At 30.6% G+C, this 24,627-nt stretch overlaps 1 protein-coding gene across 2 annotated transcripts in view; it reads right to left on the reverse strand.

Annotated features, from left to right (window-relative positions):
• Positions 1 to 7,859: 7,859 nt before the first annotated feature.
• Positions 7,860 to 24,627, reverse strand: part of LOC147067297 (potassium channel subfamily K member 18) — a 39,051-nt gene continuing 22,283 nt past the window's right edge. Inside the window, exons 1-5 of one of the 2 annotated variants that reach the window (XM_085953574.1) lie at positions 17,967 to 18,266; positions 14,900 to 15,980; positions 13,687 to 14,821; positions 11,169 to 11,371; positions 7,860 to 9,494 (exon numbers count right to left, since the gene is read on the reverse strand). In XM_085953574.1, coding sequence (XP_085809700.1) covers positions 8,817 to 9,494; positions 11,169 to 11,371; positions 13,687 to 14,821; positions 14,900 to 15,946 — 3,063 coding nt within the window. In that variant the 5' untranslated portion in view covers positions 15,947 to 15,980; positions 17,967 to 18,266 and the 3' untranslated portion in view covers positions 7,860 to 8,816. Of the gene's footprint in view, positions 9,495 to 11,168; positions 11,372 to 13,686; positions 14,822 to 14,899; positions 15,981 to 17,966; positions 18,267 to 24,627 lie in introns of those variants that run through there. The other variant, XM_085953575.1, reaches the window with a different exon arrangement.

The following is a 24,627-nucleotide window of genomic DNA, read 5'->3' on the forward strand; positions in this document are numbered from 1 at the left end:
AAAGAATTTTCTAATAATTTTATAGTTTCCTGCACTCCTTCAAAATTGATATCAACCCCGATAACTGTGGCGCCCTCTCGCGATAAAACTTGGCAAGTTAATCTTCCGATGCCGGAGCCAGCACCTAGCGGTCAGAAATAAAATCATGAAATTATTAATATGAAGAAGATAATAAATTTAACACCACCATAATTTACCATCATAAATTGTCCGGTGTTCGAATTTATAACTAAGATTACCACAGTATAAAAAAATATTGAATGATATGCCAAATGTTAGTATTTGGCGACCTCACACATCGGACAACTTATACTGGTGGATCTATCGGTATAACAATGGAATAAAATGAGAGACATTACATTAGAATTTGCATGTATTTTTTAACTGTCTATCTGTCCGTTCCCGCTTTTTTCGATAAAACTTAAAAACTATGGGTCATTATTGAAACTTACACGGCTTTTAGTTTATTTTATCAGTACCAACATAATGGAGTTGTAAGTTTTTCTAGCTCACGAAACGTGGAGTATACATAAAATCGTGAAAAAAAACTAAAGTTTTCTTGTGAATAATGCTTACTAACAATAATATGAAATATTCACGTCGTTTTCCTGATATAAATGAAAAAATGGGTTTCGTCGATCTAGTTTTTAAGATAATTGACTTTAAACATTCAATTTTCCGACGGGTTGATTTTTATGCGTAAAATTTACCTACCTAACAACTAGTAAAATAAAAACTTTACATTGTAACTAACGTATCAGAAGATTTAAAGTTTCTATGAATATTATACAATTATACTTCTTATTTTACTTATTAAATCTATTATTATTAATGCTATTATAATTTGTTAGATATCCAGATTAAGATTAATTTTAAATTAGAAATAACAAACACTACAAATGTTTATTATGTGCTTTTTAGGACGAGTATTAATAAAAAATAAAATTATTGTAAAAGTACAATAAAAGTACTAGGTACTTGGTAAATGTACAAAAACAAGAGTACAAAATTGTATTCTTCTGGCATTTAAAATAAACTATACCAACACCTAAATGAGTCGCCTGTACTGCCACAAGAATCTAGCAGCATTTCCTTTTTTACAAACAATGCACTCAATGATTCCAACGCAGATAAATATTATCTCTATTATATATTTTGCATGTAGTTACTAATCCAACGACATTAAAAAGCGATCTGAAATTTCCATTAAGTAATTTATTACCCACAAAAACTTCGTATTATAATATTATATAGTTAGTATTATAGTAGACAGTTCAATATAATTGGTGCAAGTCTACGTGATTTGTAATTCCAGTGGGTAGAATGGTGTCAGATTCGTGTGGCAGTGTTGGCGTCATATTTAGGTATTGGTATCGCTACTTTCAAATGACATTAATACCGTTCCAAAGTAATTTTGTCGTGGCCAATGCCGCAATGCCAAAATAATATTATGCCCTTTATTTACCTATGTAATTTGTAATAATATCTCCTAAAATTGTTTTCAAATACCCCACTACGTTGAAATACAACAATACTGACAATAATACTTATGGCGCGAACACATTACGATCGTGTCACGTAGGCGCACGCGCGCCTACGGTCAGGTCATGCCGCGGGAAAAAATGTATAATGTCGTTGTTCTTAATATTCAAAATATTATCACACTGTTACTCACATCTCATAGCACATTTGGAACTAAAAACGAATAGTGTCAGTTGGCAGCTGAATGCGCTTTTTTTTAATGCACTTTACCATCACGTCACGTAACAATCAGAACATTAAATTTAATAAGAAATAATAATATGTATATAAAAAAATATTGCAACAATTATTTGTCATTTGTATTCCCCTTCCAAACCAATGAAATCAAAGATAATATGTGAGCTTTCCGTAATATGTTCGCGCCATTATGCCATTTTGCCTTTGAGTTATAAGTATTAATTTCATACATACCTGTCACAAAAGCGAGTTTCCCCGCTACAATTCCACTTGAAGACGTCATTTTAAATTAGGTACGTTTTTTAGAATATTGGATAAGAAGTTTCCACTATTTTTTCCTAATAGTTTCCAAAAATCTATTTCCACTTTCGACTCAAAAATGTATATTTAATTTAGAAAATAATGTAGATAATATATTTATTTTGCGATGTGATACAAATAAAATAAATTAATAGAATTTACACAAGTAAAAAAAATATGCAGCATACAGTAATACAGCAAAAAAATAATGCAGCGAACAAAAAAAGACACCAGTACAATAAATATTTGTAAAAAGAAAAACGTTTATATACCAACCATAGCTCCCGCCTTGTCAGATAACAACTTTCGAAAGGATATTTATTGACTTTGTTTATGATGTGCAGTGTGCATGTGATGTGCAGTTAATAATTAATAAGTGTAATTAAATTTAATAGATTTGTCCTCATTTATCTTCATTTTTCTTAATCCAGAAAATTCATTCTCCAATTTAGAGCATTTTAGAGTATACTGTGGTCATCTATAGGTCAACATTTTTCGAAGCAATGTGCTATTTATTAATTAGATTTAAATACACATTTTACATTAATCACTTATAGTTTATATAAATAATATAAATTTATCATGTGAGTATGTTTATTTTCGAAAAAAAAACAATTTAAATGCAGCACATCAAACTGTTACTAATTACCAATTAGCAGATATTACTAAATATTTTATTATTAAGTCATTATCGTGCATTTTAATAAAATTATACACAGTAGGTACGGTACAATGGCCTGTAAAAATAATATTTAATTAAAAGAATTGATCAATTATTTTAATTATCACGCAAATTTTAATATTCACAAATAAATAAGGCAAGCCAAGGCAAGAGATTGTTCAATCGCACCGCACGTAGAAAAATGTGAAAAGCGTGCAAGTATGTTCGTTTAGTTGAAATACAATATGATTTTATTGAGATTTTTAAGAGGAAGTATTGACCATTCCTGGTATTATTAACTTAACTAGCTTACATGAAAATTGTTTTCAAAATAACCATGAAGAAGCTCGCGTGAACTCATCATTATATCTTGATTGATATTGCTTCTTACGGCCTGTGTCAGGAATTAAGATGTAAATTCCTGTGTTTTAAACTGAGGCGTGGTTACCTCATATAGTTGTGCAGTACCTAATAGTTTGACGATGATGAGCAAAAGAATACCAAACTCTCGTTTTCCCGACGAATGGGAAATTGAGTGTTGTTTTATTTGTAACGCATCGGTGTCCTCAGTCATATATAATACGTTTGTTCAAGTTAAAGATTGACACGGTAGATCACTAACGGTTTTGATACTGGATAGTACCTAGAGCAGTGCTCCGCAACCGGTGTGCCGTGAGACGATGCTAGGTGTGCCGCGGTGCAATAGCCAAATTTGCGTACATGGCTGGTAATATATTTGAGCACCTGCATGAACTTAATAAAACAATGCAAGGTCAAAATGAAACTGTATTGATGTGCTCTGATAAATTAGCAGAATTCAAAAATAAACTCGAACTTTGGCAGAAGGAGTTAAGACAAGGATCTCTACAAATGTTCCAAATGAACTACCAGACCACACATTGAAAACAAGATCCGTCTCAAAAACATTTAAATTTGCTGCAAAATAAATTACATCAGTACTTTCATACAATCAATGCGACTGGATACGAAACCTTTTTGCAACCAATGCCAAAAATTCTATAGAAGCGCTTTTCCTATAAATTCGAGAGGAATTTGTTGAATTGATAAATGACGGGACGCTAAAACTGAACTTCACCGATGTTCCATTGGTTATTTTCTGGATTTCGATTAATAAAAAATATCCTTGGATTTCCGACAAAACTATCGCAGTTCAGTTCCCATTTTCGAGTCAATAAAAGTTGCCTGCGGCGCTATTTTACTACGCTAGTAATAATATTTTAAAACATCTTGTTGTAGGATACAATTTATTATTATTTTGTCAATACTCAACAAATAATTATTCCTAACCCGATAACTAACCATAATTATATTATTATAATATAACCATACGAAAAATTGCTAAGCATAAAGTCAATACCATTAATTTTACCTCGAACACTATTTTAAAAATGCTATTTTATAGTATTACGCTGTCTTCAACTTTAGCTATAGGTAGGGGGCCCGCCAAAGATTTTGGCCTGGGGTCCCCCTTCAGGGTGTGGGGTCCATTTTTTGGTATATAAATTGTTTTACGTGTAGTGTGCCGCAGAATTCTGGGAAGACCTTTGTTGTGCCGTGGGTGGGAAAAGGTTGCGGAGCACTGACCTAGAGCACAACCTGGATGAAGTTAAATATTATGATGAAATCTGTAGCTGCAAAATAATAAGCGATCAAATATCTATTATATCAAATTACTCTGCAGTAATATATTCCCAGCGAATCCATTTCCAGTAAACAACTTAGCTAGACCAGCAAGTTGATTGGCGAAATTAGAGACGGTGTATTATTACATCATATCACGGCACATTATACCATTACGGTGTATTAGCCGAATAATCAGCTTTCATAGTATAATATTTTCTTACGACTGTAATAACAAATAATATTTCATTTCGCTACTCAATTTAAAACGCTGATTTTTTAATTAGTCTAATATGATTATGTACCAGAATTTTATGTTAATGTGCTACTTTTTATTGTATAAATAACGAAGAATAATTTATCTAGATGTCACTCGAATCCAAGTACCTAGCTCTTAACTATCATGTATAATATACTATTGTACCGATATGCTGCTAATAAATCTCACTCTGCTACATCGTAGACTTCATTATCATCATCATCAACCTACACATCGAACACCACACTAGTGACCCAACATATCAATAACCGCAACAGTTCTGTGTTGTTATGATTTATTGTTTATGAGTTGCAATTTCAAACTCAAAATATTATTATGTGTATTGTCCGTACATAGGTACGTTGATTAAAATATTCAGATATTAAAGACTTCATCCAGTGGAACAAAATATAAAAGTGGCTAATATAGAGAACAAAACTAGGAACTTGTTTTAACTGATAACATTTTTTAATCTTCTATAGAAATGATCAAGACCCACTTTCAAGCCGTGACACGAAACAGTCTACTTCGATGGTAGTGTTAGTTATTGCTCATACTTTTAATGCAATATGGTGTACTGTGGATTGTTGCATATTGAAATAAATGTTAATAATTTGAACGAAATATGCAATGGAAAATCTTCATTTATTGCGAACATTGATGTTAAGGCCCCACCAAACTACGTCCAGACTTAATCGGGCGTATCACGAGACCCTAAGCATGGTGTGAAGCATCATTTTTGTATGGCAGGGAATGCCTCAGGATCAGTTACCCAAGACTAAGGTCGGCACGCACTCAAATGTGATTTGGCTAAATTTACACGACTCCAAGTTCAGAGCAACCATGGGGAGAGGAGCACGTAGAGGCGAATTAAGAATCTTCACATTGACAATATTTATTGCGAACAGGTTACCCCTGGCATTTGAAGATAATCAATAACTAGCACTACCGTCGTAATTCGCAACATGTAACAAAATATCTTAAATATCTAGTTTATCTATGTAAAAATCATTTTATATCATTGATACATATGCAAAAAAGTTTGTAGTGTCATTATTACTATTTTGTTTTGTTTAATGCAGCCTTTCTTAACCTTTTTGATCTGCGACCCAATTTAGAGTAATAATTTTGGTTTGCGACCCAATATAAAATATTTTTGTATTCACGATTTTCCATTGTGGGTATAATAAATTTTAAGAACTTTAGTATAAAGCAGACTATATTATAATGGTAAGAGAACGTCCTCACGAAAAAAAAAATTAGTTTTGACCACTGCGATCGCACGAAACGTCAATGTTTTTAACAGTATTGCCAGAATATTGTATTCAATACAATATTCTTGTCAGCATAATATATAGGTACTATAAACGCTAATATTTCGCGAACCTCTAAATATACCAATCGACCCAATTTTTGGTTGCGACCCATAAGTTAAGAAACGCTGATTTAGCATGTAGTTGAATATAGTATACCTAAGTATTTATAATAAATACTTACTTTATAAAAATAACGAAAACCTTATCTTATTGGCTAAAAATACTTTATCATATTTGCCATTTAGTGTAGAATGACAGACTGGAAAAGTCAATGCACTCAATGTTCACTGCTGACAAAAATAAATATCAGTATACTTATCACAATATTAATAAAGAACCTATCTAGTACCTACGTTCGGTTTTTACTAAAATTTTGTTAAAATGACACACAATATACATGAATGAAGACTTTTGATATTTTTATTCTACAATTTTATACTACTTCAATACTGTAATTTGCCATTTGCGAGCCTGCTCATTGTATTACTGTCGTGTAAAACTTGTGATTTCTCGACTTTTTTCATTTCACGAGATTCTATAATAATTATCAAAATCAGAAATATTTGTTTTCTTGAAAATTATCGAGAAATTTAACAAATTTCGTTCACAATGAAAGTCGAGATTGTTTTTTTTTTGGTTTTTCAGGCCAAGAAAATTATTTTTTTAACCGAGAAATTTGACATTTTTGAGCATTTTTTTTTTATTCACATTTTCTCGAGAATCTCATTTATGTTTCTCGAGAGATGAGAATTCTCAAAATTTCGGAAACATGATTTCTCAAGATTCAAGATTGGCTTTTCCTAATAATTATTTTTCAGGAATTCTCGAGACAAGATTTCTCAAACACAAACTCTAGTATCGACCAAATATGATAAAACTAACGTTTCCTGTTGCCAAATTCAAAAACAAAAATAATAAAGTATATTAGTCGACACTGTTGTAATGATCAAAGAAAAGTCCTCCTCTATGATGATCAGGTATTTATGATGAGTTTCTGATTTAAAAACGAGTATATCGAAAACTTGTTTTAACTGCTGCGAATATGTCAGTAGATTAAACTTCTATTAACTTTGAAACTTTTAGTATCGGCTGATTCTTAGTCCCCTTTTATGAAAACTTTTAAATATTAATCATTTCGTTTTTTCATAAAATAATAACAATTGCCATCAACTTTTTTATTTTAAAACTGTAAAATCCTTCTAGAGAATAGAAATAGAAGAAATATGCAGGGTAAATAAAATATTATCGTGGTAAAAACCAGTGACACTTTTGACAAACCAATTGAAACAATAATGTTATATTTCGTAATAAATTTATTATATATAAATATAATAATATTAATCACCCAAAAAAATCATTTCATTGAAAACTTAATCAAAAAAGTGTATAACTAAAATAATACTATAATATTACGGTAGAGAATTCACATAAATATTTTTATACAATAGGTATATAAATCTAATATAAATTTTTACCTCCCTATATTCAATTATTCGCAAAATCCCAGCCACCTATTCTGATAATAGGTACTTACATAAATTATATATTTAAAAATAATGAATAATAAATTATAATAAGTCAAGCATATTATTATAATATATAATTTTAGTATATATTATTATATACTGTTTAATGGTTCTCATGAAGTATTAAAAAGTATTTTATGTTCCGATCAAACTATATGCCCGATTTTTAATGGTGCATATGATAGTTTTTTGTCATTTATATTTTATATAATATTGTAATCAACCTGGGTTTATAAATTGTTTGACTTATTAAATTTTTTTACAGGACTGTGTCAGCTATTTCTAAAAGCCAGTTTTTTTTCATAATTTTATTATATTATAAAACTAAAATACTGATTTACATTAAAAAAATATGTAACGACTATTGCACTTATGATTTATTAAATTGGCTCAATATTACTGTATATAATTATTATTCAAAATATACTTTTGCGCGAGGTTTGTTTTGATTGACCACAGTCGGTCGTATTACATTTTCGTAAAAAAGGATATAGTAAATATGGTCAATTTATATTTAAAAAAAATGGCATTTAACTTGTAATTACTTTACACCAACTACCTACGTGATTTCTACGCGAATGCGAGCGATGCGTGTAGTAGAGAGCGATGTATTTAAACAAATAGTAAGCAATATCAGACCTCAAGCGTTAGGCTTATCGCTTGTCACTTACCTTTATATTATTAATTTTTATTCTTATTTAAATAAACTTGCAACATCATACAAAATAGGCACAAATATAAAATATACAATATAATTACAACGTGTCGGTAATTTTTTGGCAAATTAATTTATTCTTAAACACATAACAAAACTACTTCATAGCTAAATTATAATAGTATAGTGTAATTAAAATATGACTTCATTTAAAATAAGGCATGTTTTTTTTAAGAGTACCTATCATTATTTTTTTAATCATTCCTTTAAAACTGTAACCATAATGGTATAAAAATACAACCAACCATATAATAGTAATAATATAAATTGAGCTAATAAAAAACTCTAACGTCATGGTTTTTAAAAATACTTAAACGTAAGACAAATAATATTGTCAAATAAAAAGAAATGTTCAAGGAAGCACTGTGAATATTAAAACAGCCCTCGTAGCCTTATAGCAATTGAATACAAGTTGAAAAGAAAATAATTTCAAGCGAATTGGCGTAAATATAATTGTATATAAATTTCAAAAAAAATTAAGAGATAAATAATACGGTTTGTATTTTCTATCCACAAATTTAATATTTCTACGCGTATTGCATAGGTACCCACATATTACTTTTTTTCATAAGTTATCTGAAATTACTGACACTTCATTCACTTTCAATTTGTACTCATAGCAATTGGCCAGCCCTATAGGCTTTAAAGTTATATTTTTCAGTCAAAATTGAGAAAATTCTCAAACAGCCACCGGTGCATTGTTTTCTTGTGGTTTTGCTGTCACATGAACCGCTGGTATTTCAACAGGAACTGGGGTGATTGGTGCCATGCTTCCATCTTCTTCAGATACTCGCAAACCGATAGTCGCCCCAATCTTTGCACTTGCTTGCCTGAACGAGTCAGACAATTTCACCTGCACCACGTTGATGCACATAGAAGTCAATGCCATTCCAAATACTAAATAAATAATACTTCCCATCATATACATAGGGTGGTTTGGAACAAAATCACCGAATCCAATTGTCGACATGGATATAAAGACGAAGTAGAAGGATTCAAAGAAACCCCAGTCTTCCCAAACCACGTAAATAGACGCCCCCATTAAAATGTAGATTATTAAGCAAGTAATAGCTACGGAGATGGGCAGATTAAATTCGTCATCTATTTCGAATACTGATGGAGCTGGGGTCTGTGGATCCATTTCGATTGCACTTTCTTCTGATGTTTGTTTTTTGAATATTGGAGGAATATTAAGTAGGCCAGAACTCGGAGTCTGCGGCTTTGGAGATTGAGGCTTGGGAGGTAGTTTTGGAGGAGGTGGTTCTTCCAAAGCTTCTGGGTCATCTATATTGTATTGAGAAGGTCTTCTGAAAGTTGACGCAGCTTCATATACCATATTTAATCCTTTCATCACTTCCTGTAATTAATAGAAATTAATCAATTAAATTAATAATTAATAATGTGAAAGAGCCTTATTATTTACATGGACCGAGTATATTTTTTAATAAAAAGGTAATATTTTTCCCATAAAATTCTATGTACAAAAACACATACCTACAGTAATTTTGACAATAAAATACATAGTTGCATGGTTATCTATCTGTTCTAAAATGTTGTTCTGCTAAGAAATTTTTTAAACGAACAGTTTATTAAATTGGCTCATGAAGTTATTTTTTAAAACTAATTTATTTGAAAAGCATGGTTCAGTTATGCTATCTTTAGCTATAAGCTTTTTACGTGGCTCGGCTTTACCTCTATTAGGATTCAACAACACAAAGGACGTGTGTCATTGGAAAATATGTGGCAATCGTCATTTTTTGGTCCTTCCATTTGCATTGAACTCTTCCTTGATCTTTTCTATCTTTATCATAATAATCCTAAATATACGTTTTTTAAGCCTGGAAAATTATATCCTGAGCATGTAGTTGAGGTAAGTCTGTCTCAAATGTTCAGCTCGCTGACGATAGACTCATTTTAACCTAACGAAATTTTCAACAGCAGTGACGCCGTTTAGCTTCAAACTGTATGACAATTTAGTACACACTATTTTACTATGTATATTTTGTCACCGTTAAACGAACACATGCAATGATATTAAGACTAAAAATACCATCGCCTAGCAGCAGATGAAAAAACTTTTGTCCGCGTATTTTACTTACAATATTTGTATTATTCTCTCTCCCACATTTATTTGTCACCCTTAAGCAATGCATGACATTTGTAACCATATAAGACGCCACCATTTAGTAGCCTTACAGTTATTGTGTTTTTTTTTCGATCATCGAAAATTGATAATCTTTGAATTCATCAAGAATATCGTTCAAAAATATTTTTCGTTTTTAAAAAATTCTGACGTATTTTACAACGTTTTTATTAGCTCGTATTCTTATTTGTCCGATGGTTTTTTATCCAGTACAAATCTTGCAATCGATTTATAACTAACTTCCCGACTAGCTAGACATTTGAAACTTTTAGAATATATCAGAACACGATGCCAATGCATTCTTTACTTTTAGCCATCTTTAAAAAGAATTAATTAATTTAAGTAGAATTAAATTCATTTTCAGTTAATTCTGTTTTGTATGAAAAGTTATTTCGGAAGAAATCCGTAATCCAATCCACTATTATTGGTTGCTAAGTGGGTGGTCCTAGCAACAAAATTATTAATACATACATTACTATGGAAATCAAAATGACATTTCAGTATTCTATATTTGTTTGTTTTTTTGTTTTTTATTTACTCATCAAGTACAATTAGTTTGAGCATATTGAGCATAATAATTCAACAGAAAATTTAAAAAAGTTGTATATAAAAAGTTCTTTTTATCTTGTAATTATTTTTATCTGAAGTTAATTATTTCTGTCAATCAGAATTTCCTAATTTCATATTGTTTTTTGATGATTTGTTGAGAAATGAGAATCTCAAGATTTCTCGAGAAACGTAATTTTTTTTCATTATTTATAGAAAAGACGAAAAATTTCAATCAAAACCTTTACTCACAATTAATTTAAGTTATAGATTCTTTTTTAACTTTGACTTCGTGTATCACAAAGTGGTTTTATATTATTTAATAATTTCTTTATCTTTTACCTGGACTTGGACGGTTTTTCGAACTTTTCTGCAGCTACCAGTGTAGTACAATCTTCTCACAAATGCCCAAAGGAACTTGATACATCTCGTGAACAATTTGCCAAAGTCAGCCAATAGTATCAAAAACAATGGAATGCCAAAGACTGCATACACTATTGTTATGGCACGACCAGTCGTTGTAGATGGAGCGATATGGCCATATCCTGAAATGAAAAAAAACACGAATAATTTAAACAATAAACATAAATTTTTGTAATGTAGGTATTACATGTCATGGGTATCTACTAAAGTCAGAGTACGTATTACAAAATTAAACTAACTCGTGTGAAAAACACATTCCATTAGGATTTCAAGTAACATTTTAAATAAAACTAAAAATAAAACAAATTATTTCTTTTTTCATTAACGGCCCACGTGCTCGTCGTAGGTCAAAATTGAGTTTTTATCGTATTTTCAAACCATGATACTGGACACTCCTTAAACGTTGTAGATAATCTATTTATATAATTTTGAAGCCTTATTATCTTTTATAGTTATTTTAAACATTTGATGACTGCATAAAGTATTCTTGTTAGATAAAATAGTATTATTTTAAACCTCTCGCTCTAATGTTTTAGAATATAGTCATATTTCAGTACATAACTGTGCAGTGGTGTTAAGACTTTTTACATTTATTAATTTTTAAACGCATTTATAAAACCATTAGTATAATTTATTAAGAGATAATTTTTGTAAAATATTCACGATAAAAAAATATATTGATAATCTCTGTGATCCCAAATTTGACAAGAATTAGGCATTTTATTATTCAAAAAATCGGCAAGAATAACACATTCGAAGATAATTCTAAAGATAGTTATTATAAGCTATATCTTTGACCATTCAACTGTGATAAACATCTTATGAATAATGATTGCTTTATAATAATTATTGACCTAAGAATAAGGTAGTGTTTTTTTTAAAATACGCCATTCTTTTTGTCATTCCCCAGTGGTTAAGCTACAACATACGGCCGTAGCCATAAATTGACAAACTATAATTGAAGTAAGGAGTAAAATGATATTGACGCGCGTGTTTGAACATGTACCGTTTAAAAAAAATAAAAAATAAATCGGTTAGGTACATGCCTAATTCTTGTCAAATTTGGGATCACAGAGATTATCAATATAATTTTTTATCGTGAATATTTTACAAAAATTATCTCGTAATAAATTATACTAATGGTTTTATAAATGCGTTTAAAAATTAATAAATGTAAAAAATCTTAACACCACTGCACAGTTATGTACCGAAATATGACTATATTCTAAAACATTAGAGCGAGAGGTTTAAAAGAATACTATTTTATGTAACAAAAATACTTTACGCAGTCATCAAATGTTTAAAATAAATATAAAAAATAATAAGGCTTCAAAATTATATAAATAGATTATCTACAACGTTTAAGGAGTGTCCAGTATCATGGTTTGAAAATACAATAAAAACTCAATTTTGACCTTCGACGAGCATGTACCCCCTTAAGTTTTTTATACACACAGTGACAGCCTTTTTACCAAATATCATAGAGAATTAGACTTTTTTTATTAACTATGCCCTTCCTTTTTCGGACAAGGTGGTGGTTAGTAATTTGAATAATCACAAACACCCAGGTTTTGAGAAAATCACATAAATATATCGTGTCCTCGCCGGGTTCGAACCCAGAGCTCCCTGATGGAAGGCCAGAGTCTTACGTACCTATTACACGTTTACATAAATCAATCATATAAATTCATTGAATATTGTAACCGTACAATTTATTGCTCAGACAAATACACCCAAGATAGATTCACAAGCATATTAAAAAAATAGAATGAATGAATGAATGGAGAATAATTTTTCCTATGATGATTAAACAATGCTCGTGTACATTATTATTTTATTTACTACTTTGTTTCACCTTAAATAACGTTTTATACTGTAGTAGTAACGGCACGTCAAAATATGACATATAACAATACACGATGAAATAGTTAAACCGAATGGCGAGAAGGATATTATATTTTTTAAATTTCTTTAGAATCTAATTATCAGCGTCGTAAAGTTGCGCCAGCTAGAGTAATTCCGTGACGAAGTAACAGCTATTTTTTGATAGGGGAAGTAGTGTAAAATATGTGACGAAATCGATCAAATTCTTTTTTTAATTTTATCTCCTGTGATTCTCGACATATCACCCACCTTGGATTCAAAACATAAAAAATACTACGGACGAAAGTTGTTCCTTAGTTTGAATAATCAAGTTTACATCCAAATTAATAATTTCCACCAGTACCTCTTTTTGTCCATTCTTGATTTTAAATTTAATCCAGTATTAAATGATGATATGTCAACTTTATGTAAACCATTTAATATACTTACCGATATATCAGTTTTTTTTGGGGGGAAATTGAGATAACCATCGTCAACTTACTTAACATACCATGGTAATGAAAATACTACGTTATTTTATGTATGTATTTTTCCTACCTAAAAAAAATCTTACCAATAGTTGTTATAACGGTCAAGCAGTATACTACGGAGTTCAAGAATGACCAGGATTTTTGTCCACTGTATGAGTGCACGCCGGCTTCGTGAGCAGTGTGTAGCTGTGACTCGAATTCCCAAAGCTTTTTTCTAGCCATAGATTTCCAGTCATCTTCTCTCATATTATGACTACCTTGCCAAAGAGAATCGATAAAATCTCTTTTTACTCTCCTTACACCGCACTTATAAAAGTTTTCAAATGCTCCCTCTGTATATCTAAAAATAAATCCCCCTACACCACAAAATATTAGCACTATTATTAGATCATTGAAACATCTATTTCTCATTGCTTTAATTTTGTCATAATCTGGTTTTTGTTCTACTTTAAACACTTTCCATACTCGTCTTGCATTTCTAAACATGACTCGTACTGCTGACATTTTTGCCTCTGCCTCTGCAATTGCCATAAGATTTTCAGGTTCTTCAATGGGGGGTTTCTTTTTCTCAGTTTGTTTCTTTTCTTTTGTTTGAGTTGACTCTTTCTCGTGTTGCAGAAGAGTAAGTTTTCTTGTTAATTCAGCGCTTCGTTTAGTAATATCAAAATCCGACTCGTCTTCACTATAAGAAGAGGAGTAACAAGAACTTGTTATTTCAGATTGACTTGCATCTATATACCCTGAGCTACGACGACTTCTTTCAATTTCCATACTTTTTCTTTGCGCTTGTTTGAAACTTTCCATCATTTCTTCTTGGCTGAGGATTTCAATTTTTTTGGGGGAAGTAATCTTTAAACCAGCTTTTTTCGGAGTAGACGGTGTTTTGTTAGGTGTCATTAGTTGGCGGCTTTTGTCAACGGCCATGTTGTCTGCATTATTTAATTTGAGGTCTTCGTCAGGAATCGAAATACTTCTACGTCTTGCTTTCTCTAAAAGATCGATAATTTCCGACCCTGCTTTTGTTAACTCTATGCCGGTCACATCTAACGGTTGGTCTGCTCTAGTTGCTGATTGGGATCTTTTTGCAGGTGATCTTTCTCTTACACTTCGTTTAATAGCTGCTATAGTTCGTCTCCTCTCTTTTGGTTTTGGTGGTTTTTGTGGTTCTATTTTGTTTTTGCTTTGATCTTCACTCATCTCACTTTCACTCGTACGACCCTAAAACGCAGACACACATTACAGTAGCACTCTTTACAATATCACACATCTAGAAGTATTATTGTTATCGGGATTTACCTGACTTCTGGTTCCGGATTTGCTTCTCTTAGGTTTTACAGGGGGAGCATTAGAAGGGTCAGATTTTTGGGTTTGTACTGCATTTGTATTACCAGCAGTTGGGTTGACAGAAGTTATTTTTTGAATTGGGTCTTGGGGTCTATTAACAATAGAGGTGTTAATATTAGTAGATTGTTTGAGGCTAGACTGTTTGGGCTTAGATGTGACAGGGCTTTGTTTAATCGATTGAGTTTTTGGCTGGTTAGTAGCTTTCTGAGCTGATATTGCAGATCTTTCAGATGCCGAAACGGGCCGTTCCGGTTTTCGAGGGCTAGGTGGGGTTGTCAATTGGAACGGAGATGTTTGTTGACCGGGACTATTAGGGCTTGGTGGATTAATCAGCGAATCTCTTCGCACGAGGCCTTCATCTCTAACAAGAGAGTCTCTCCTGCTGTCAGAATCAATTTCATCTTTTGGAGTTATCGCGTATGTTGGGATAGTTGATAGCAATTTATTTCCTGGATCGATAAAACTTCCTTTTCTTTGAAGTCTGGCAATTTCTTCTTTTGTTGGTAAAGCAAACGGTGAAATACTTCTACGGCGTCTCTCTTTGGCTTCCTCGACTTTTGCTTCACGCAATGCATCAATATCAAGGTCATCATTATCCTTATCATTATTTTTTTCTTGAAGTTTTCTTCGCATTTCTGCATAAATATCATCAGCTTCTTTTTCACTTTGACTTCGTGGTGATTTGGCATCATCTTCATCAGTAGTAGTGGTATCTTCGTGAGCAATAGAAGTTTTGCTAGGCTCGGGTGTTTTTTCTCTTGTCCTTACACCTTGAGCACGGTTTTTAGTCATCAGTCGACGTTTTCTGGCCATTGACGCACTGTGTGCTTGTTCATCTGTTACAATTCTTTCGGCGGCTTCTGTTGCTTCTTTTTGGTTAAATGACGGAACTCTTACAGCAACCGCTGTTTGAGTTTCAGATTCAGCTCTGAAACTGCCAACTTTCTTTAATGCAGTCGCAGGTTTTTTTAATTCCGATTTTCCTCCGCTGCCTTCCATGTTTATTTTATATATTGTATATGAATATTTGTCTCTGAAACATAAAGAAACTTTTATTAGTATGTTTGATACTATCCTCAAATTTATTTCGTAAGTTAGGTATATTACCACTCCATATAAATTAAATAAAAATTAAATATTGTCCTTAAATGATTATGCAATATGCACATTATTTTGGATCTAGGTATATAAACTATAATTTGTTACCATTCTACTAAAACGTTTAATATCTACTGGACACATTATGGTTTTATTAATAAAGGTGCAAGTTATTCCATTTATCCAATAATATTCATTTAATACTTTATATTAAGATTAGCTCAAATAATTATTTATGGCTAATGGTCATTATAATAATATGCTACATGTATTTATTTTAAGGCGATACCTCTACCTACTAGATGCACCTAGCGGAAAAATACGAAGCTTGTAATTTGAGACATTTTTTTGATAATTTACAATTTAAACTGTATTAATTAATAAATATGTACTTATCTGGAAACATTAAAATGATAAATATTTTTTTTATTTTACGTCAAAGATAAACTTACAATTATTGTAAAAAAATGTTATGAAATGTGAATTTGTCAAAGGACCCCATCTTAATATTACATAAATATTTTATGGTCACATTAATTATTAAAATTTTTAATTTTAAAAATCGAGCTTCAATATTTGGACTAGAGTTGGGTATTTCCCGAAAAAATCTCAATCTCGAGATTCGGGATTTCCCGAAATGATGAAATTTTGAATTCTCGAGATATCGGAAAACAAATAAAATAGAAGTAGGCAAACAAAAATAGTTCAAAAAATTATTTATTAAAATGTAATTTCAAAAAACACAGCTGTCAGTCTACGTCTAACAATCGTGTACGCTTTTGAGACACAAAATTCCCTGATGTTGCAAAAGTTGTACTCATTTTGAGTGTAAATGCCCCGATCAGTCTTTGAACGTTTTGTATTTTCTGTCCACTTTTTTCATATAGAATATTGTTTTTTCAATTAATATTTGATAATAAAGAAATCCCGAATCCCGAGAAAAGATTCTCGAGATCCGGGATTTCCCGAAATGTTCAAAATTTCAATTCTCGAGATTCAGGATGGAAAATCTTGAAAATTTCTTGAGAATTCCCGTCGGAAAATTCTCGAAACCCAACTCTAATTGGGACCATATCGTCACTGTTCTGGCAGAAGACACTAATTCGAAAAAATGACATATTGAGTTAGTTATACCAAAATATTCCTTATTTCAAACTTTACCGTCTGGAAACCTTCTTAATAACTAAACAGTCTTTATTTTAAAGTCATAATTTTTATGATTACTTAATAAACTCACATGATAGACCATTTCAAACATTTTAACAACTTCAAAGTCAAATTACTCAAAACTAGTATTCTCCAGTTAGTGTGTTCTGCCAGAACAGAGACGATATTATCTAAATAAGATATATATATAAATAAAAAGGATTTCAAGTTATGAACATTTATATTTTTTAAAAATCGATGTTTTTTAGAATAATTAAAAAAATATTATAACTATGAAATAGTCAAAATCTTTACGACAAAATATAGAAAACTTAATAATTAACTAAATTTTAATAATAAATATGACCATAAAATTTATGTAATAATAAGATGGGGTCCTTTGAAAAATTCATATTTTATAACATTTTTTTACAATTGTATGTTTATCTTTGAGTGAAAATACAAAATGTTTTTCTTTTTAATTTCTTCAGATACATATTATTTAATGTATTAAATAATATATTTAAAATTTAAAATTATCAAAAAAGTTTCTCAAATTGCAAGCTTTTTTATTTTCCGCTAGGTGCCTCTGTTAGGTAGAGGTATCGCCTTAATGTCAAATATTTTGTTTTGTGTTGGATACCCTAGTATTACAATATTATCCATAAATAATAGTTAAGTAACTAGTAAAAAGTTAAGACAGTTTTATCGCCATAGTCATAGTACGAGTATATATCGCTGTAGACTGCTAATGGAAATAAAAATATCCACTTACCTTAAATTTCTACATCAAGAAAAGTTCCAACAGAGTTCACGCGTACTAGCTAGCCAATTCTTGAGATTTAAATATAGCCACATCGGAAAAAGAGGACAATCACTCTGTTTTTTCAGTTGGAGCACAACACTTGTTATTCTAACCCTTTGTATTAAAGGCACAAAATGAAAACAGAGAAAGCTCGCAATGGTATGTTTAGCACTTTTCGTTGTTCGTTTGGTCGTTTTGCGCGAAGCTTTTCGAGTTTGTTTTGGGTGATAATGTTTTTACGAAAATTCTGGCACGGGCTTCGCGCGCACCGGGCGCCTCTTGCGGGCGTCGCGGAAAACTGTGCCAAGCTAAAATTAACCAGCGCTGCTGTGACCATAGTTTTTATAATGCAATGGAAGAAAATCCACAAGTTCATTATGTTATATAATAGTATATTAGTATACATTGAGTTTAGCTTTCTATTATTCCTATAACTACTATTAATATACAAATATTACGACAATATCGAATAAATAGTATGATATAAATGTATAAGATATAGGTTGACCAACTATGCAACAAGCAAACGAAAATTTTGTCATTGATAATTTTACAGGGATTTATAAAGTATGTTCCTATCATAATTTTGAAAGATCTTATTCTGAGAAATTGCACCTACCTATTATTTAGATGAGCAAAGATTTCCCTTAGCTTAGAAACTTTTGATTTTATAATTTGTTATTCCCTAGATATAATACTATTTTGTAAACTTGTTTCTTCATATTATCTAATATGTACTTACACACAATATTATAATATGAAATAATTTATTAATAATATAGGTACGTTTTTTTTGTATAGGTACGTGATTAAACTTGAAAAAGTACTTACGTTATCATAAATCCTGTGACTAAATACTTTTTTAAATTTTAACTATTTCAAATAAAATAAAACGTTTCCATACGTGTTCAATATCAAATTACATTATATTAAAATATTAATAAATGTTTAAATATTCAAAATGAATTCATCCCAGTGGTATGCGGTTCATGGCTATTGATATGGAGCTTATTCACAAATAATTGTTAAAGTATTACCTATGCGATAATAATAATTATGAACATATTTATTGTGTAATATAGGGAAAGTTTTATATAAGTATACTTATTTTATTGATTATATGGTAGTTAATATTATTTTTAAAATATCGCCGAAATACCACTCCGCAATATCACAAACTATACTACCTCGTAATTTAGTGCGTAAGGTGCTGGCCTATCATCTAGGGGCTCTTGGTTCGATTCCTGGTAAGGTCACAATGTATATAGGTACACATATATATATATGATTCACTTCTAATACTAACTGCACTACTGTCATTGGGCCAAATTGCCTGCTGCGGTGTTAAAAAGAATAGTTATATATTTAATATACTCATTTCAATACCTCCTGCCCGTAAAAATTAAATTTGTTACAAATCCTAAGTAGGTAGCAAGTACCCATATAATGTAAGAATAGGTATATATGCATTTTTAACAGCATCTTTACAATTTACACTCACCGCACGTGACCATTTCATTCGTTTTCTGAAATATATAATGTTTTATGAAATAGGTAATATATTAAGAATAATTTCAAACATGGATTTTTTACTTCTTTAATCTACATAACTTCCCTCGATTTTTTTAAATATGACTAGGTACATAATATGAACCTAATGATAATGTTATTATTGTCATTGTCATTATACCGCCATTCTCCGTTGAGTGTATTTCATTCATTCTTCAGAGGAACAATTCCAAATAATTTTTACGCCATGTATTTTTACGATGTTTTAAGTAAAAGTATCGACTACATAAATTGATAGATGATTGTAATTTTTACCACCATTTTTACCATAGAGAATGCTATGACCATAAAATACAATTTTATAAATACCCTTATCAACACCTGTCGGTAATTAAACATATGCAGTCACCCCACAATGGACCAGTTGCGGGGGAGGTAACTAATAATAATGACGTTTGCTAAAATTCATTTTTCAGAATATATTTTTAAAAACTACGTCAGATTGGTATCTTTATGAAAAAAGTCTCTTCACATACGCAGAGATAAAATAAAAATACGTAAACCATAAAACAATTTTTATTGGAACCAGTTTGTCTCTTTGACTTTACGTTTTCAAATAAATTTCTCGAAATAACACAAATCGCACAGTTGTTAAAGCATGTGTTACCCAGGTCTGGTAACGTGTTTATTTTGAAAGTACCGATTATAAAAGGTATTTCTATCTATAATCGCAATGCTATAAACATCTAGTCACGCAATATTCTTATTTAGTAATAGATTACTTTATTTTTAGAAATAATGTATTTTTCAAGTTCAAGCGTTTACTTAATCCACACTTTTCGTAAACTACCTAATAATAATTGCTCAACAGTTTAATGAGGATTTTATTTGGTTATCAAATAAAAATAAGTATTTTCCATAGTTTAGATACATAAATGAATCAGCTAACTTTTAAATTTGATCAAGAATAAAAATATACCTATTTCTATTAATATGGTAAATAGAAACAAAATAATAACTTAAAAAGCTTAAAAAAACGCTCAAATGTATTTTTTAAATTATAATTTTCATCATCGGACAAACTTCAGCCTAGTTAAACACGTCTAACAAACTACCTTTCAATGTATTCGTAGATAGATACTAAATTTCAGCTTAGAAACCAAATTGTAATTACTACATAACTTAGTAAATTATAATATATTTTTTGGTAAATTTATACAACAAATAATATTATTAGGTATACTAAAATAAAATAATTGATACTGTCTGAGAATCTAATTAAAATAATCATAATTCTGTAATGTTAATAATTTAAATTGACCTCTGCTGCTTTTCCATTCTTTACTGATGTTTTTGGCATTGTACCAGACGTGTTGTTTTTACAAGAGACAGTGAACCGAGCGAGTAGGTTTTTTATTTACTTGGTTCATTTTCCTCGTATTTCAAAACTATTATAATGAAAATCATCTGGCTTGGCTAATTGCCGAACATTGATAAGTTAACATAATTTGTTTTTATGTAGTCTGTCTACCTAAATTTGTATTGTATTCATAGCATATGCATGAACCAGAGCATCAAACGTTACTTGCACATTATAAAATTATATGTTCTGTAACTATTAAAAAAATCTTTTTGATATTTATTATCAAATATATATATTATATTTATATATTTAATATTTTTGTTGTTGTATTAAAACCCCAAAATATATAACTAAACCAAATGACCTGGCCACCTTTCTAGGTGGAGTATACAAGAAAAAACAATGTGGAATTACTGTCTATTTATTTCTGTTTTGTAGAATCCCTAATATTTGTTTAATATCTTTTTAGCTTTGCAAAGGATTGGTTGACATAATACAATAAAATTATCGTATTATGCACGAAAATTCTTTCGTTCAAAGTGAGGGAAGTAGTTATGAAACATATATTATCAAATATTCAGTTTATGATAATGTGTGTTCATTCCGATTTTTTATTTATGTTTATATGTCACCTAATTCACAGTTCGCAGTTTATGTAGTAAGAGCCTATCTACATTAATTATTATTAAACTATATATTTTTAGGGTTCATAAATTTATTATTGTTGAATTGCTAAAACATCAGATGTGACAAAATTGAAATTTTACAGGAGAGAGAAAAAACTGCTTTTTAAACTCAAAAATGACGTCACTGAATGAATTTATTTATCTATATAACAAACAATGTCAGTTCGTTATAATCGAGTTCATAATATATCCAATATGATGGTATTACAGTGTTAAAACGAGACGTGTTTCATCGGAGGTTTCTGTAAACAATTATATTAAATTGAGGGGTTAACGGCAGCTACGCCGCGGAGCCTCACGTTAAACTTGTCGCTTTCTAACTAAACTATGCGGTCTCATATTATAAACAAACAGAAACTATTAAAACACCATGTGGAAAAATTGTGATATCACAGATTTTAACAGTTCAACGACAACATAAGTCACTATAAATAACATTGTTATTTATAGTGACTTTTTGTTTTTATATGAACTTTGAAGATATTAATAAGAGTCCATGTCGTCATGGCCATGTTTAATTTGACTGCATATACACAATGTTCATAAGTAAGCAAATAATAACAACAATAGGTATATAGATGTAATATTTTAATCCAAAAATCTTCACTAAATTAAATTTTAAATTTAAATTTAAATTGACTAAGCCAGGTAACTAACTTACTAGTGTAACTGTGAGATATTATATAATTATTATCTTATCATACAACATGTTTTCTACCGCGTTGCTAATGATTGATTTGTCTCACGCCGTAATTTGAAGTGACCTTTCAATTTGTCTTGAAGTCTAATCTGTCAATAACTTCATATTATTATTGGCTATGTAACAACGGTAATCCTTCATAATTAATTAAGTCCTAATGATATTGGCAATTGATTGCAATATCAATTTCATGTTTTGAATTACAATAATTCGCCGCCAAAGTTTAAGCAAACCGTAATTAAAATTTGATAAATAAGACATTCTTACTTGTATTTTTATGTATAAACAACTATATAAACCTTCTCGTAGCATAATACTGTTAATAAGTATGACTGTAGCTAATTATGATAAGTAAACAATAATTATACCGGTTTATTGAAGTTGAATTGTGTTAAATCTAATTTAATTAACGTTACGATTTTGAACTTTGGTGGGTAGGTACCTATTTTATATTATAATATTCCTTTTGTAGTGAGAATAATTGGTGCAGTACCAATAATTTATTGTTAATATTATTTGTTGCATATTTTATTGTGCCTACTTTTTAATTCAATTAAAACTTTCTAAACGCCAGTGGCTGAGTTAGAGTATGCAAAGCATTATATCCCAAAAACTCCTTTTTGAAAAGAATTTTCTATTTTATGACAGAAAATGGGCCAAAAACCGACAAGATTCGAGAAAAATTTTGAAGTAGATAATAGCATAAAAAAGCTCTCGTTTTTATCTTATTGAAGTTATTTAAACAAACACTAAGGGGAGCCCTTCCATGATTGTTGCATAGGGCCCCAATATTTTAAGCTACGCCACTACTACACGCAATACTCTTTAATCGTACACAACGCCTGTATTTGCAATTTACGATCTACCACGATCTTACGATCTTGTCCGCATAAAATACGCAAATAAAAATTAGCTAACACAAGAACTTAAACAGAATGACCATTATTTGGTGCGTCGAAATTTTGCTGTTTGGACTTTGGACTAACTTGAAATAGATCCATTATTTCAGGAAATCTTCAGCGATGAAGCACAATAAATTAATTATCGCATTTGAAGTAATGAAAACCCACATACTATTCTTGAAACATCTTCGTTTTTTCTTTCGACCATGTCCGATCCTAATAGGATCATATGGGCCTCCACAGAGTGGAGGTAACAGATTTGTATTAACAGAACACCCACGATGGCCGCGTGGCTTAAATGCCGGCCTATAGAGTCGAGGGTCCCAGGTTCGAATCCTGGGTCTGGCAAGTACACATATTGTTTTTCAATTTGTGTATGACTCAGAGTATGGACCTAATAGGTTGAGCAAGTGGCTGACATCCATTTCTCGAAACATCTTTACATCCACAAAAATTAACAGTTTGGTGTGGTTTATGGTCTGGAGGTGTAACTGGACCGTATTTTTTTGGAAAACTAAAATGGCAATGTAGTGATTGTCAATGGAAAACGCTACAGAAACATGATTACTGTTTTTTTCTGGTAAGAATTCGATGATTTTGATCTGTACAATATGTGATTCCAATAAAATGGTGCAACATGGTATCCAGCTCATGACACAAACAACTTATTAAAGGAAGAGTTCCGTATAATATATATCTCTTATTTTTGTTATGGTTATTTTATTTTAGGTAACCCTATATTTACCCGTTTAATGCCGAAAATGTGACTTTTACTGCAATTGGAAAAGGCTTCGTTGACCGCAATGCGTGTTTTGCGATTCGCATTATAAAACATTACGAATCTATATATTATTAAAAACCTACCCAAGTTACACGAACGACTAGCTGTAAATCTTATACTTATCTAATTTATTGTTAGCCGATGCGTTCAAACCTACAATAAATTTTAGCGGCCTACCCATGAATGAAATTGAAGCCTAGACCCTAAAGATACAATATTTTATTAAAATGTATCAAGCAAATCGTAAAATAAATTCTATGTATATAATTTATTTGAATTAATATTTTTAACACTTTTTAAAAATATTTTGCTAGTATTGCGTAGAAGACATAATACTTATAAGAAACGTTTTGAATAATCAATTTTAAGTGTTCAAGGGGACATTAAAATTGTAAATAGTTCACTCTGGATAAATAAAGAAGTCCTAGACCCTAATGCTGTCTCCAAATGCCCGTGAAATATTATCATAATATTACGAAATGATAATATTATACAAACATCTCAATGCCGGTAAATATTTCGAAACACTCAAATATAATATTGTCTCGCGAATGTGACGTGTTACGTTAAGTGATTTTGCGAATGTGAAAAAATACTAATTTTAAAATTGTCTCCGGGAAAATATTTCCAAGAAACCGCCAAATGGTTCATTTCAAATAGGTAGGTACCTTCACGGTGATATTTTTAAAA

The sequence above is a fragment of the Rhyacophila brunnea genome, unplaced genomic scaffold (genome assembly GCF_057557595.1).
Source record: "Rhyacophila brunnea isolate RB1 unplaced genomic scaffold, BYU_Rbru_1.0 scaffold_4, whole genome shotgun sequence".
NCBI classification, from domain to species: Eukaryota; Metazoa; Arthropoda; class Insecta; order Trichoptera; family Rhyacophilidae; genus Rhyacophila; species Rhyacophila brunnea.